Source organism: Otolemur garnettii, unplaced genomic scaffold, assembly GCF_000181295.1.
Source record: "Otolemur garnettii isolate 467f Iridium unplaced genomic scaffold, OtoGar3 scaffold00091, whole genome shotgun sequence".
In the NCBI taxonomy this organism is placed as follows: domain Eukaryota; kingdom Metazoa; phylum Chordata; class Mammalia; order Primates; family Galagidae; genus Otolemur; species Otolemur garnettii.
In genome coordinates, this window is record NW_003852486.1 from 4,150,965 (window position 1) to 4,167,563 (window position 16,599).

The 16,599-nt window shown below is 52.2% G+C and overlaps 1 protein-coding gene across 2 annotated transcripts in view; it reads right to left on the reverse strand.

Annotated features, from left to right (window-relative positions):
* The window catches only part of LMNA (lamin A/C), a 23,195-nt gene extending 10,469 nt beyond the window's left edge, over positions 1 to 12,726 (reverse strand). For both annotated transcript variants that reach the window (XM_003795266.3, XM_023516449.1), the window contains exon 1: positions 12,121 to 12,726. In XM_003795266.3, the coding sequence (XP_003795314.1) occupies positions 12,121 to 12,476 (356 nt within the window). In that variant the 5' untranslated portion in view covers positions 12,477 to 12,726. The remainder of the gene's footprint in view (positions 1 to 12,120) is intronic.
* Between the last annotated feature and the right edge of the window lie 3,873 nt (positions 12,727 to 16,599).

The window sequence follows — 16,599 nt, forward strand, 5'->3', positions numbered from 1 at the left end:
AAAAAAAAAAAACTCCAGGAAATCCAAGAACTTTCTATACAATCCCTTCACAAATACAGGGTGGGAGAAAGAAGCCAGGGAGTGGAGGGAAAGAGCCAAGGGGCCTGGTCTCAGCTGCCATCTGTAACTCATCCGTCCTTGAGCACAGCCCACCCCAGCAGATGGAAAAAAGGAAAACCAAACATGGGCGGGGGTCTATTCTAGAGAGGAGAAAAGTGTCAACATTTTTCTTTTGCCACAAAAGCCCTGAGCTCCAAGAGGCCCCATGATTCACACTGAAGTGGGATAGAGAAGGCTAGACTTGCAGACACTCTGGAGTGATAGGACGAGACCTAGGCAGTATTCTCGTGCCACTGGCTTAGGAGTCCAAAAAAGGAGTCGCTCCCCCCTCTCCAACTTGGCTCTACTGGACTGGGAAAGGGATACAGTGACAGCCAGAGGGGCAAGGGCAGGGCAGGAGGACCTAGAGGGAGCTCCCCTGGCCTGCATGCCAGCTCAGCCCCGGCCTCAGGCCACACCTTAGAGCAAGGTATTTAATGCAACATGTCTGTCTCCTGCAAGAGGAGGCTCTTCCAGAACTGGAGGATGCCTCCCCTCCTCCATCTCAGTCAGAAAAGCTAAAAATAAAGTCAAAACCCAGCTCAGGTTTTGGCTGCCATCCGGCCCAGCCCCTGGCTGGGAGCACAGCCCCAACTTTCCATGACTTCAGAACTTTTCCGAAGCTGAAGCAGCTGCAAGGGGAGGAGAGAGAATGAAGAAAAACCACTGGTAAAATGAAGTGACCCAGCAGCAGACATAGATTCTGAGCACCTTGGTCCACCTCCCAGGCTGGCAAGGGCTTCCCTGAAGAGGCCTCTTTGCCCTGCAGGCCAATGGCTATAGCTGGCTATGCTGGGAGGCTCTCAGAATTTAGAGAACTAGATGGAACTTAGAGAGTCAGTTTAACCCTCTCCTTTTACAAAGGAGGAAACCAAGGAGCAGAGGAGGAAGGTGAATGGCCCAAAGTCAAGCATTGCGGGCCAGGAACAGGGACCATGTTCCAGTCAATTCTAGCTACTGATCTAGGACTCTTCCTCTTCCCCTCCCTCTTCCCTAACCAACAAGTTCCAGAGAAAACAGAGGAGCTGGAAGGTGGAAGAAGGTAGCCACTGCAGCACAAGGCAGTCCCCAACCCAGCCTGCCTGAGCTGAGGAAGCAGGAGAGAAAGATGGGAGACTTTCAGAAGACGCCCTAGTCCTGCCCCCCACATCTCCTGGTGTGAGAAGAGGGGCTCTTGTGCTCGCTCCCTTTGGCAACACCCTTTCCTTGCCCATGCCTGGCAGATGGTGGCCAAGGAAAGAGGTGTGTGTCGCTGTTCTCTGGGAGTCTAACTCACACAGGAGTCTTTTCTTCAGTCTAACCTCTTTACTTCCTCCTGCTGGCAAAGCTGGGGTGGCAGTAGTATGATAATGGCAGCAACACTTACATAGAGCTTATTGTGTACTTGCCATCGATCATGTTAACTCAGATAATCACAGCTACCCTCTGAGACTGGTGCTGTTACTATGTCATTGAGGAAATTGAGCCACAGGTAACAGGTAACTATGTCCAGGATCCTGCAGCAAGTGGGGTGCAGAGCTGGTATCAGTGCCCCACTGCACAGGGGCCCATCCCTTTCCCTCCTAGAGGTCTGGACTAATGCTACAAAGAGAAGCAACTCAAGGACTAAGACAATTCTACAGAGGAGAAAAACCACAAACAGAGAGGTGGGTGAGGAAATGCCTTTGCGGTTTTCTTAGGCACGGGGAGCTCCCATATGTGGGTAAGAAGCCACTGTCACCCATGGGCTCATGACTCAGACCTCAGAGCTCTGCGGCTGCAGAGCCACATGCACACCCCAACAAAGGACTGGGATAGAACAGAGCCCAGGGCTCCTTCTTGCTCCTTCCTAATCCTGCCTGCCCACCATCAAATGCCATTTTCTTCCTAGGAAGGGTCCTCAGACTCTGCCCAGGCATTTGGCCCCAGGATGGCACTGCCTGCACCCCAGTCCCCTGGAGGTTGGCAGAGGAAAACCTGGCAGATGCCCCATGCTGGGCTGGCAGGGATGACAGGGTGTGGCAGGCTGGAGGAGCTGGGAAGGGTGGGAACCTCATGTGACTCACGCTTGGGCAGACAATACCCGGGTACGGGTGGGAAATCCTCTAGTGCTCGCAGGGGAGCCCCTGGCTTTGCCCATGTGGGGCCAGCTCTTTCCCTTGCATCCCTCTGGCTCCCCACGCACAGACATGGCTGCATCCCAGCGCAGAACAGAGAAGGGCTGGGCATCCTGTTCCTAATTCTTCCCAGAACTGGCAGAAAAGAGTTCAGAAAGAGGGATGAGAGGGTCAGGCACGGAGAGGAAAAGAATAAGGAAGAAATGGGGTACGGGCTACTTTGGGGAAGAATGGGGGCAGCACTGCCAAGGGGCGGTGGGCACTGGGCCAGACGCTGACCCGCCCGCTGAGTCACCGTCCTCAGCCGGGCTCTGATGCCAGATATGGAAACCAGCCGCCAGCCTGTTTGGGCCTGGTTGCTAGAGCAACGTGCAGACTGGAGGGAGAGGCCACCATTTCCTCTCGGCCTAGGGGGAGGCGAGAGGGACGGTGCTGGGCTGGGGCTAAAAATAAGACGTGGGAGGGGACAGGGACAGAAGCACAGGGGCTCCCGCTGCAGGGCTCCTAAGTTAGACACCCCCTCCACCCTTGCCACGCGCCAGGCCCTGCCTCACCGGCCCTCGGAGTTCCCCATGGCTGGCGCCACCTGGAGGAGGTAGAGGGCAAAAGCCCCGGCGCCTGCAGCCCTGAAGGAAGGCGCCCCCTGCAGTGGGGGAGGGGGGATAGCAGGGCCCTGCTCACCAGGCAGCGGCTCCCCTGGTCCCCTGGGCGCCCAGACCTCTGCCCAGCTGACTTCTTGCCACATGGAAGGTGTCTCCTGCCGCCACACAAGCCTGTCTGTACGTTCCTACATCGCTCCTCTTGTTCCAGCCATTCCCCCTCCATTTTCCCAAACACATCCCACACCCCCTTAGAGCCCATCTCTGCCCTGGCCTGCTACTTTCAGCCAGTGTTTTACCTATGGGGTCTTAGGGTTTTTCTTGAATATTCCCCACATCCCCTGAGACTAGGCAGTTCATATGCCATAAGCTCAAGGGACCTCCTCCTGGACCAACCCCTGTACTTTTACATAGGGGGAAACCAAGGCCTGAAGGAAGAGAGGCTTAGGCACTAAAAACCTGCCCACCAGGTCACCTGAGGACACTCACAGTAGACTGGGACAGAACACAGAAAATGGCACAATGTGCACAGTTTGCACACACAGTGACCGAGAGAGACCCAGTAGGGTAGCTGGGAGATGTATTGGCCTCTGCCCCGTACATGGAGCAGTACTGTTGGCCTCATGAGGGCCTCATGAGACAGCCACTCTCACTGCACTCAAATATCTCACACCTGTGTGTGCATGTGTAGCTAGCCACGAGGCTTGACGGTCTCCCACTCCCCAAAGTAAACATTCTTCGCTTTCAGCTAATTTGTGGGTCTGTAACCAATTAGAGGTAAGGGCAGGATGTGGGCAGACTGGGACACCTGGCTTCCCTCCTCTGCATTCAAGGTACCATCCCTCTTTAGAAAGGAGACCTCACAGAAGAAAGCTGAGGGGGCAGGTGTTCCAGGGACTTAGAAGCCTCCCAAGCCTTCACCAAGCCCCACCCTGTTAAGTTCTAAATGGTAGTCAGGGACCACCCCGGCCTGCCCACACAGGCACATGCACCCACACAGGCGTGGCTCTGCTTCTGCACGCCTCCCTTGGGTGTGACGCCTGCCAAACATGCCTGGGGTCTGAAGTCCCTCAGATCCCCTTCCAGAGCCACCAGCCTCCCAGCTGTCCTCCCCCAAGACAAAGGCAGGTCTTATTTCCAAACAGAAGGAAGGGCTGATGTGGGGGGCACTGGTGCTGAGAGGGGGATAGGAGGCCTGTTGACATGTTCAGACGCAAATCCAGCAGAAGCTGGGCCTGGCCCCCTGCCAGGCCTGAGTCACAGCTGCTGGGTGCATCAACGTGGCATTGTACAGAGGCAGGAGGAGCCTGGGGCCAGGGGCCAGGGGCCAGGGGCCAGAAGCCAGGGCACTGAGGTCCCTGACAATAGGTGACTGGCTTCCTCACCAATGGCCCCCTATAATGTCCCCCGCCAACTCTGCTTTTCTTCTTCCAGGCTTATCTCTCTAAAAGTCATTCCTGTGTAGTCACAAAAATGCAGGGGTGGGGCCTAGGGACAGACCAAAAGAAGCAGGGGAGGGGAGAGAGGAAATAACCTAAGATGAAGGTAGAGTATCCTGAGGGGGGAAGAGAAGGAGGTCACTGGGCAAAGGAAAGGATATTTAGGGGATCCCCACAAGAAGCCAAATCGGCAGTCCCTTAACCCTCCATCTGGTGTCCTATAGTAATTAACCCTGACAACACCCCAGAGAGAGTGGAAACCACACCCCAAGGACTGGAAAGGAAGTGGGGGAAGACCTAGGAGTTCTGGTCCCTCTGCATTCCAGCTCTAGCCTTAGTGCCACCTGTCCCAGCCAGCAGTGGGTGGCAGCCTTAGACCTTCGGGAAGAAGAGGGCTTTTGGCAGTCCCACATGGTTCTCTTTCTTTTCTTTCTTTTTTTTTTTGAGACAGAGCCTCAAGCTGTCCCCCTGGATAGAGTGCTATAGCATCATAGCTCACAGCAAAATCCAACTCCTGGGCTCAAGCAAGTCTCCTGCCTCCACCTTCCAAGTAGCTGGGACCACAGGTGCCCGCCACAATGCCCGGTTTTTTTTTGTTGTTGCAGCTGTCATTGTTGTTTGGCGGGCCCGGGCTGGATTTGAATCCGCCACCTTAGGTGTATGTGGCTGGCGCCTTAGCCAGTTGAGCCACAGGCGCTGAGCCATGGTTCTCTTTCAACTGCCCAGAAACTGGACCCGTTGAAATGATGAGTCTCTAGCTCCCCTGAGCTAGCCCTGAAGGGACTCATGTGTCCTGTTCCCCCTTCCATCTGTCTGCCACTCAATTCAGACTACTGTCCCTCATGCTGCAACTTGAATGCAGTTCTCAAGAAAAGGCCACTTAAAGCTAGGCACAATGGCTCATGCCTGCAATCCCAGCATTCTGGGAGGTCAAGATGGGTGGATCTGTTGAGCTTAGGAGTTCAGAGACCAACCTGAGCAAGAGCGAGACCCTATCTCTACCAAAGATAGAAAAACCAGGCTCAGCGCCTGTAACACAAGTGGCTAAGGCACCAGCCACATACACCAAAACTGGCAGGTTCAAATCCAGCCGGGTCTTGCCAAACAATGACAGCTACAACCAAAAAATGGCTGGGTACTGTGGCAGGCACTTGTAGTCCCAGCTACTTGGGAGGCTGAGGCAAGAGAATTGCTTGAGCCCAGGAGTTTGAGGTTGCTGTGAGCTATGATGCCATGGCACTCTACCTAGGGCGACAGCTTGAGGCTCTGTCTCAAAAAAAAAAAAAAAGAAATAGAAAACTGGCGAGACTCATAGCTCATTGAGTAGGGCACCGGCCACATACACCAAGGCTGGTGGGTTTGAACTCAGCCCGGGCCAGCTAAACAACAATGACAACAGCAAAAAATTAGCCAGGCATTGTGGTGGGCGCCTGTAGTCCCGGCTACTTGGGAAGCTAAGGCAAGAGAATCGCTTGAGCCTAAGAGTCTGAGGTGCTATGAGTTGTGACACCACAGCACTCTACCAAGGGTGACATGAAACTGTCTAAAAAAAAAAAAAGAAAAACTGGCCGATATCATGCCAGGCACTGTAGTCCTAGCTACTCAGAAGGCTGAGGCAGGAGGATTGAGCCCAGGAGTCTGAGGTTTATGTGAGCTAGGCTGCCCCCATGGCACTCTAGCCAGGTTAACAGAGTGAGACTCTCACTGCAGAAAAAAAAAAAAAAGAAAGAAAAGAAAAGGCTACTTGTCAGCCTCTTCTTGTCTAACTGGACAAGCTTAGGGTCTCCTGTCTGTTCTACCCACTACGTGACTCAGCTCCCCTGCAGGGATAATTCTGGGATCCCAGCCAGAATTATTACTGGCTTCCTCTCTCACAACTGGGTGGGAGCTGGGAGAGTCAGGGAGACCTCCCTTCTCAAACTCTGTCACCTTCCTTAAGGGATTGGTAAAGGCAATTTAGCAATTGCAAGACCTCCTCTAGCCCAAGCTCAAGTTTGGGGAACCACTATGAGTGCAAGGACAGCAGAAGGTGGGCCGTTCAAGGTCATCGTGCACCTCCCCCTGGCTCCAGGCAGTGCTGTTTAATCCTGCCCAGCTCTCAGGTAACAGTCCTCTTCCTAGCCCCAACACGGGTCATGGGAATCATTCCTGTGCTGCCTCTTCCTTTCCTACCACAAGATGCAGCCTTTCTACTGTCCAGGGTGAGGCCCTGAAAACAAAGTGTCCTTTTCTACTAGAGATGAAAACAAAGCACATGCTGGGAGGATAATGTAATAGTCAACCATTTCTAACTTTCTTTGGGAACTAGAGAAGTGTGTTAATATTTTTAATTTCACAGCTTGTGGAAAATATTTCTATTGAGATAGCACTAGCTATTAACTATATTCACATTAATTATATTTGATTTTACTATTATTAGCTTGATATTTTAGAGGACTGTTTTCTCACTTTGAGGGTTATTTAGGTACTTTGGAACCTAAGAGATTTCTGAAGATTCTCTGCACTGACCCCTTTCTTTTATTGGTAGGGACATCCAGACTACTTGGATGGTGATTTGTTCAAGGTCACAAAACAACTTAGTGGCAGGGTCAAACCTAGAACTAAAAACACCAACGACCAGGGCTGTTTCCAATTCCTCACACTACCTGTCACTTTTTTTGGTGGACCAACTTGCCTCTCATAGGGGATAAGAAACCTGCCACCTCCCCAGAGGTCTCCAACCTCTGCTGGTGTCACTCTCAGTACACTGAGGCCAAAGAGGTGAGAGTGAGATGCACCCTGCCTTCGTGCCAGCTCTCTGAACAAGACCTGGTCTTGGCTGCTGTGGTTGCTAGAAGTGGTGAAAGTCTGGAGACGAGGGAGGCAGGGGAGCAAGAGTGAGGGCACAGTTGTCAGGTGAGTTATCCTACCAGTTGTCCCCTCAGCTGTCCCGGCTTTAGCCCTGACACTGAGCCACTGTACACTGGCAGTAGGATTGGGAGTGGGAGTCAGGGGAAGCGCCGACCAAGGCACCAATAATGGGAAGGCAAAGGGTCTCCTAGTGAGGAATTATTCTCTTTGTTTCTCTTGGGCCCCTTAAATACTTCTCAGCCCCTGGGTTAGCTGTGTTTTTATCTTTCCCTTTGATTCAGAATGTGGTTAGAGAGATAACACCAGGTGAAGTTTAGGGCTTAGGCATCCTCAAAGACCCCCAACCCCATTCACACGATGGCTATGCCAAAGGCCACAGCCTCCTCCCAATCCCCTAATCCAGGTAGACAATTTCCAAGAGAACTCTTTTTTTTTTTTTTTTTTTGAGACAGTCTCATAGGGGATAAGAGACCTGCCACCTCCCCAGAGGTGTCGCCTTGGGTAGAGCGCTGTGGTGTCAGAGCTCACAGCAACCTCCAACTCTTGGTCTCAAGTGATCCTCTTGTCTCAGTTTTTCTGTTTTTAGTAGAGATGGGGTCTCACTTTTGCTCAGCTGGTCTCAAACTCATGAGCTAAAACAATCCGCCCACCTCAGCCTCCCAGAGGTGCTAGGATTATAGATGTGAGCTACCGTGCCCAGCCTTCCATGAGAACTCTTAAGATACAAATCAGCATTCTCCCTAAGCTTCAATCATCTCATGATCTATGGCCTGGCAGGGTCCTGGGCCTTTCCAGGTACAGGCAGGAGCAAAGGCTGTGGGTTGTATGTTTACAGGTCCTAGCAGGGCAGAACAGCCTTAATGCATCACTGGCCCGAAAGCAGAACGTCTGGGCTGCAGGAGTGTGCCTTAGCTCCTCCACCTCACCTCACCCTCAGGGGTTCTTAACCTGTGGGTCGCAACCCCTTTGTAACAATGAAAATCCATCCCAGCATTAGGAAGGTTGAGAACCACTGCTCTAAACCCTCCAACCGGTCCCCTAAGCTAAAGGACTGAGGTGTTATGGTGAGAGCACCCACCTCAAGTCAGAAGTCCTATGCGCAAGTGCTAATATATCTTCCCTTTTCCTGTTCTTGCCCTGATCAGAGCCTGTATCTCCCTGCCTGTCCACACTGGGGCTGCATAAGGCAGCGAGCAATCCAGGAAGTTGTCAAGCTCCAGGGCCTCCTGGGGTGGAAGAAGCACTTCTGCTTTGTGGGCCCCAGGATCTCCCCACTTCTGACTCAGTCTTCCTTGATCAGTTTCACATGGGAAGGCAGACTCCTGGAGCCCTAGTCCCTAACTCTGGACTCAACTCTGATTTTGATTCTTTTTCTTTCTTTGTCACCCTTGGTAGAGTGCTGTTGCATCACAACTCACAGCAAACTCTTGGGCTTAAGTGATTCTCTTGCCTCAGCCTCCCAAGTAGCTGGGACTATAGACGCCCACCACAACAGCTAGGTATTTTTTTTTTTTATAGTTGTCATTATTGGTTGGCAGGCCCGGGCTGGGTTTGAACCCACCAGCCTTGGTATATGTGGCTGCTGGTGCCCTAACCACTGAGCTATGGACACGGAGCCTTTTTTTTTTTTTTGGAGACAGAGTTTTGGTTTGCTGACATGGATAGAGTGCTGTCACATCATAGCTCACAAAATCCTCAAACTCTTGGGCTGAAGTGATCCTTTTGCCTCAGCTTCCCTAGTAGCGGGGACTACAGATGCCCACCACAATGCCCAGCTACTTTTTCTATTTTCAGACGATCCTCCCAGAGTGGTGGAGTTACAGCATGAGCCACTACGCCCAGCCTCAACTCTGATTCTAACTATTTATGCATATTGATTGTCCAGCCCTGGCTCCAAACACTACCAGAGGTTCTAAGGAAGGAGGCAGGAAAGGGACCCCAAGATGTGGCAGGGAGAGGGTACAAAAGATACAGACATTCAGGCGCTCATCTCTCTCCTTAAGACATCTGTTGTCTCTACCCTGTCTCCTGCTATCTGGTGTAAAGCCATCAGAGTGAGAAGGAGGGGCAACATCTGAATCATCCACCCAGCTGTTATTCTGCCTGGGATGGGCTGACTCTAAACCTCAACCCAGGAGGGCCTTCTCCCCAGTGCTTTCAGCCTTCCTATATTCTCCAAACTTAGGTATTTAAACCTCTTGGGCACAGAGAGAGAGAGAGAGAAGTGTGAGGTAAAGGAAGGAATGTCTTCTTGGTAAAGGAAGGAATGTCTTTGACCCAAGTCAAAAAAAGGGAGACTGATTGGGGTTGGGGTACCCAGGCTGGGCCAAGGATTGCCTCAGGGTCTTACAGACAGCTCTGAATCACAACTCCAAGTGTGGCCCTGAACTCTGAACACTAATTAAACATTAAACCAGATAACACCTCTTCAGGCTTTGATGGGAGGGGCTGGGACAATGCCTCTTTCTCTTTCAAACTTTTCATTCTACCCCCTTCACTTCACCCTCACAGCAGACACAACAGGGAGCAACCTGTCTTGACTCATCCTACTGTGGACATAGAAGGGGAGATATGCCCCTGTCTGAACCCCCTTTGTCTCCACCCTACCTCCCACCAGCTTGGCATCCAGGTGTACAAATCCACCCCCCTTTTCCGGAAGCCCAACCTCCCTAGCCAGGATCAGTGGGGGAGAATAGAGGCAGGTGGCTAAATATAACAAGTACACACACCACCTGCCCCTGCCCCATGTGTGCACACACTCGCCTAGTGTCCAAGCCTGGACAGCTGCACCAAGAGACAGAAGAGACAGACTGGTGTGGCTGGGATGACAAGAGACTGGAGAACTCAGTCACTCTGTTCCCCGATCAGTGTTTTCATCTGCTAAGAATGAATGCCCTTGCCCTCTGCAACGGAGGCTTTGGTAGCTGAATAGACTAGTTTAGAACACAACTAATTCTCTGGGACTCCCTTAGCTTGCCTATTATCTGTCTTGCTAAGTTATTCATATCACTAGTAGAAAAAGGAGAGGCATGATCCCTTCCAACAGAAATGAAAGTAGAGGCTTGGTGCCCGTAGCACAGTGGTTACAGCACCAGCCACATACACTGAGGGTGGTATGTTCGAACCCAGCCCGAGCCAGCTAAATAACTGCAACAAAATAATAGCCGGGCATTGTGGTGGGTGCTTGTAGTCCCAGCTACTTGGGAGGCTGAGGTAAGAGAATCGTTTAAGTCCAAGAGTTTGAGGTTGCTGTGAGCTGTGATGCCACAGCACTCTACCGAGGGTGCCACAGTGACACTCTGTCTCAAAACAATAAAAATTAAAAAATTTAAAAAAAAGAAATGAAACTACATCCTGTCTCCCTACAAAACTCCCATGGATTTTTAAGAAGGGTGATGGATGTGCCACACCTACCACACCAGGGCTGGAGGGGGCTAGATGACAACAGTGTACATAGAGGGGTCTGGAGAAGAACATGTTTGGAGCAGATGATCAGAAAGAGAGGAGGGAAATAAAAACGGTGGCCCTTTAGGGCTCTTACAGCATATTTAATGCTCTTTGGCTTGGGTCTTCATAGAGGAATGGGGGGCAGGGAAAAGAGAAAAGAAAAATTTTTTCCTTTTTTTTTTTTTTTGAAACAAAGTCTTAGTCTGTCATCCTGGCTAGAGTGCAGTGATGTCTTAGCTCACAGCAACCTCAAACTCCTGGGCTCAAGTGACCCGCCTGCTTCAGGCTCCTGAGCAGTTGGGACTATAGGCACGGACAGGACTCTCGGCTAGTTTTTCTATTTTTAGTAGAGACAGGGTCTTGCTCTTACTCTGGCTGGTCTCTAACTCCTGAGCTCAAGGGGTTCTCCTGCCTTTGCCTCCTAGGATGATATGATTATAAGCCTGAGCCACCGCAGCCACCACCGCACCTCCCGCCACCCTGCCGAAAGCCAAATTCTTGGAGGGCTACGAGAAAAGAGCCTAAATCTCCAGGCTCCCAAAGGGTTAGATAAGAGGGTGGAGCTAAATAGGGTGGGGTAGGGTGGGGCAGGGATGGGTGAAGTGGGAGTGGCCTGAAGCTTCCAACGGCTGGATTTCAAAAATGTCACTGTAGTCCAGCATTTTAATAAGGCTAAGATCAAAACGTCAGCAGCAGAGAGGATGGGCCTCTTTGCTCTGGCCTGGTTGGTGAATGATAGTGGTTCATGCTGAGAGGGTAAGGAGGCTGGGTGGAAGGCCCAGAGAGGGGTGCTGCCAGACCTGGATGCAACACAACTTCCTGCACCAGGAGTCTCTGCCCTCGGTCTCCCTCCCTCCCTTGCATTCCTGGGCCAAGCAGGCCAAGGGCTGTGGGAGCTGCGGGGGAGCAGATCTCCTGGAGATGTCTTGGTGGGTCTGGCAGAGTCCACGAAAGGTCCGGACACAGGGAGTGAGAGAGAGCTTCCAGGCTCTTAGCATGACCTTTCCCTGGGTTCTCTCTAAGGGGCTACCACCAGCGCCCTGGAGGGGAGTCGCTCTGTGCCTTCTGACCTTTCTCCTGCATCACTGGACAGATGCCAACTCTGTAGCTCTGTCTTAGAGGGGATATGTTCGGAGATAGTCTGGGCAAAGTTGGCACAGTGCCAAGCCTGCCCAAGAAAGTCCTAACAGGACTCTTTTACCCACTGCCATGTGTCCTGGGTGCTCAGAGTTCTTAGACCTGGCAGGGCCAGTTCTGCTTAGCTCGAATCCCTCCCCCAGGCTCCAAATAGCCAGCAAATCTCACCCTGACCAACTTGGCCCTGCAGCCAGCGCCTACTCGACCCTAGTGCCCCCACCGTTCCTTACTTCCTCCCACCCAAAGTGAAGACCCCTCCCCTCTCTATCCTGTCTTGACAATTCCCCTTGGCACCACCAGTCACCCGACGCCGGGGGCAGTTCCGGGGAGGGAGGAGACTACAAGGCAAAAGTTATCAGCCATCCGGGGCCCTCCCGCTCCTTTCCTGCAGCCGGCCAGAGGGGCCGGTCCGCCGCCCTCCCCACTCCCACGCGGCCACCTGGGCGCACTCACCGCGCTTTGAGCTCCTTAAACTCCTCACGGACTTTGCTAAGCTCCAGCTGCAGGCGGGCACGTTCCTTAGCCACCGAGTCGAGGGTCTTGCGGGCATCCCCGAGCTCAGCCTCGTAGGCGGCCTTGATCCCAGACACCTCGCGGCTGACCACTTCTTCAGACTCGGTGATGCGAAGGCGCAGCCCTGCGTTCTCCGTCTCCAGCGAGCGCACACGGTCGATGTAGACCGCCAAGCGGTCGTTGAGCTCCTGCAGGTCCTCCTTCTCCTGCAGCCGGGTGATGCGAGTGGGTGACAGCGGGGTGGAGCCGGCCTGCGCCCCGCTACGGGTGGCGCGCCGCTGGGACGGGGTCTCCATGGCCGGCAGGGTGGCAGCGCTGCCCGCGGGGCAGGGGTCCCAAAAAGGGCACGAGGTTCAGGCCGAAGGACAAAGGCTGCTCTAGGCTGGAGTGCGCTGGGCCGGCTGGCTCTTGGCTGGCTCCTGGCAGGCTTGCGGAGCTGGGCCGGGCGCTGTCAGACCTTGGGACCTGGGCTGACCGGTATAGACACCGCGCTCCAGCGAACACTGAGTCACAGGCTCTGGGGCAAAGGCTCTAATAGGTCCTCCTCTAAGGAAGGCGGGGTTGCCATCTTAAAGGGGCCGTAGCTAGCCCACAGAGGCGAGGGCGGGAGCGACGAGGAGTGGCAGGATGGCCGGCAGTGGCCACAGCGGGCCCCACCCTCCCCAGCGTACCCTCGTCTGCCCCAGGCTCTGCTGAGGCGTCCCCTGTCTTAATTCGCACCTGCTCAGCGCTTTCAGATCCAAGTTTGTCCCCACAGCCTCAGGACTACTGCGTCAGGGTGCAGAGCCAAGGGCTGAGAGTGGGTGAACAAAGAAGGGGAGTAAGGGGGTAACTAGGTATAAAGCAAGGGAGGGGGGCAGGCGCGCAGGGCTGGAGAGCCAGGATAGTGGGGGGAGGGCTGAGCCTAGTGCCCATCAGTGTGACTCACCCTCCTAACGCTGGCTCCCCCTCTCCTTCCAGTAGTAACAGTGAGTCACCCCTACCTCCCTCTACATGTGGGCAACCCATTCAAAGCTTCATCTGAGTGTGCCAAGGGTGGAGTGGAGAAGAAAAATGTCTGGGTTCCCTGGGGGGCAGTGAAGTTCTGAAACCTGAGTTCCTTTATGCCCCTAATTTTGGGCCAGGGATCAGGGGTTGGGGTCTCTTTTTTGCTCTTCTGCCCCAATTTATCTCCCTTCAAAATCAAGAATTAGATCTTAGGCTCAGGCCATAGTACAGTGGTTATGGCATCAGCCACATACACCAAGGTTGGCGGGTTCCAACCCAGCCAGAGCCAGCTAAGCAACAATGACAACTGCAACAAAAAAATAGCTAGGCATTGTGGCGGGTGCATGTAGTCCCAGCTACTTGGGAGGCTGAGGCAAGAGAATCGCTTAAGCCCAAGAGTTTGAGGGTTGCTGTGAGCTGTGAAGGCACAGCACTCTACCGAGGGTGACATACTGAGACTCTGTCTCAAAAAAAAAAAAAAGAATTAGATCTTAGGCCCAAGCAACAAGCCACAGTTACCCAAAGAAGACCAAGAATAGGACCCAGGCACTATTTCCTCTCATCTCCTGCCCCTTCCCTTTAGATCAAACAATGGGGAAAAAGAGACTGCCTAGGTTTCTCCCCCTTCAGTCCCTTTCTATTGCTTACCCACCCAGTCAACTTATTTTTTTTTTTCCAGAACTGTACTTATTTTAATGGATAATTTAAAACAGATACCAGAGTTGCGTGTGCATTCATCACGTTGCCAGGACACCAGGTCCTAGATTTTTGTGGTTCTCAGAAGAGTCTGAATGGGGGAGTAGGGCTAGGGGATGGACAGCCAATATTGGGTCTCTATCTGGTCTCAGCCAGAAAGAGAGTAGAAAGGGTAGAGAAAAGCAAAGACCCCACAGTCTTGCTGGCTGCAAAAGTCAGCATCACACTTAACTCTGCCTTCCTCTCTGGCTAGGTCTACTTTGCAGCCACTCTAGGGAGGGGCCAACCTCTCTTATAAAACCCGATCGCCCAAGTTCCCAGGCTTCTCGAGCCCAGACACTGGAGCCTCTGTCCTCAGGCCTCACCAAGAACCCCTTTGCTTGCCCCCCCTCCTCTAATCTTGACCTCAGCCCACCAGCCAGTCTTCTGTTCTAAGAGATGACAGTGCTTCTGGGCCCCAGCCCTAGTGCCTCCCACAGCGCCTTCCTCTGATGAGGAACCAGGAAAATTAAATTATGTTGCTTGAGGCTCGGCGCCTGTGGCTCAAGCGGCTAAGGCGGCAGCCACATACACCTAAGGTGGCAGATTTGAATCCCCAGCCTGGGCCCGCCAAACAACAATGATGGCTGCAACCAAAAAAATGGCCGGGCGTTGTGGCGGGCGCCTGTAGTCCCAGCTACTTGGGAGGCGGAGGCAGGAGACTCGCTTGAGCCCAGGAGTTGGAGGTTGCTGTGAGCTGTGATGCCATGGCACTCTACCCAGGGGGATAGCTTGAGTCTCTGTCTCAAAAAAAAAAAAAATTATGTTGCTTGAGTGGACAAAGGGTTGGAGTGGGACTAAGGCAGGAATTTTGGGTATTCAGGGAAGGAACTGGGGAGGGTCTGCCTTCTGTTAGGGTGATTGGACAGTGTGGTGACACCTAGGATATGACTTCCCTCTCTCAGGCATTATACCCACCCTCAGCCTGCAGACAAAACAGAATCTCTGGGCTGGACACAGTGGCTCATGCCTGTAGTCCTAGCATTCTGTGAAACCAAGGCAGGTGGGTTGCATGAGTTCAGGAGTTTGAGACCAGCCTTAGCAAGAGCAGGACCCTGTCCCTAAGAAAATAGAAAAAAATACTAGCTAGGCGTTGTGGTGCGAACCTGTAGTCTCAGCTATTTGGGAGGCTGAAGCAAGAGGATCGCTTGAACCCAGGAGTTTGAGGTTGCAGTGAGCCTTGATGCCATGGCACACTACCCAGGGTGGCAGTGAGACTCAGTCTCAAAAAAAAAAAAAAGTCTTATTCTGCTCCTCATTTTGTTCCCCAAACCAGAAGCAGAGGCGAGATGACTGAGCCAGAAACGTGAAGGATAGGACTCGTTTTTGTTCCAGCTGCCTCAGCCCTCTTCCTGGCATTAAGAACCCCTCTCTGCCCCACCCAGCTGCCTGGCCTGGCTTCCCCTCCAGGCTGGGGAAGCAAAACCACACTTAACTCTTCCTATTTTAGGCCTCTCCATCTTTGAGGAAAAGGTGCTGGAGAAAAAAAGAGAGCTTTCATCCCAAATTTCACTCTGAGTCTTTCCAAAGCTCAAGATAGGGACCACTACCATCAAAATGGCCTCAATCCTAAACCTGAACTTCAAAGTTGGCTTTTATCCTGAGGTCAATCCTCAGTCTAGGCCCCAAATGCCATAAGTCTGTTCTCCCTGTGCCAGGGCAATGATCGCCAACCCCGGAAGAAGCAGGAGAGAGTAGGGGAGGCCAGGTGCAGAGGAGCTGGTCTTGCTGGGGATTGGGAAAGTTAACGTGGGGGTGACTAAGACCAGTGATGGACTCTGAACAGGATAATGGATCCCGGAAGCCTGGGGGCTTGAGCATTCATGAGTGAAATCAGAATATAGTGATTGATTCTAAGGGATGGTTCGGGCACTTGTCTTGAAGACCAATGACCTTGATGTGGGAGTCTCCTCTGTGTTCTTATGGCATCCTGGGCCTCCCTCTGTGACTCCTCCTCCTGAAAGTTCTGTGAAGGACAGGAGGGACCAAGTCTTAGTCATCTGTGTCCCTAAAACCTTGCCCAGTGTCTGGCATTCAGGAGGCCCTCAGTGTTTCTTGGGTGAACAAATCTATCTGGCACTGCCACTTTTCAGGTGAGTGGCTCTGGGAAAGCTATTTCATTTCTTTCAATTTTGACCAGGGCTGGTGCCCTACTCCTTGAGCCACAGGCGCTGCCCTACTTCATTTCTTTCAGCCTCAGTTTCCTCATCTGTAAAATAGGGATGCTGCAATAATTAAGATACAGTCATTTGAAGGAAGGCTTCTTGGAGAAGGTAGATTTAGGTGCTTTACAGAAATGCCTTATATATAGAAAATTCACTCATTCAACAAATATTTATTGAACACCTACTATGTGCCAGGAACTGTTCTGGACACAAATGATATGAGTGAATAAAACAGACAAAAGTTCCTACTCTCACAGAGCTGACGTTACAAAAGGCAAAACTATAGTTAAATGCTGATAAGTGCTATGAGAATTAATATACAAAGCAGTACACTGCTCAAACAGTGAGAACTTCCACTTTTATCATCTTTACAGTTGGTATATATTTTCATATACATTCTCATTTGGTCCACAAAACCACCTCATGGAGTAGAGATTATTTCCCTGCTTTATAAGGTGAGGCTGACATTCACAAAATTGGACATCAAGTAACAAGCAGAGCTCAGAATTGGGACCAGGTAGCCTGGTCAAAA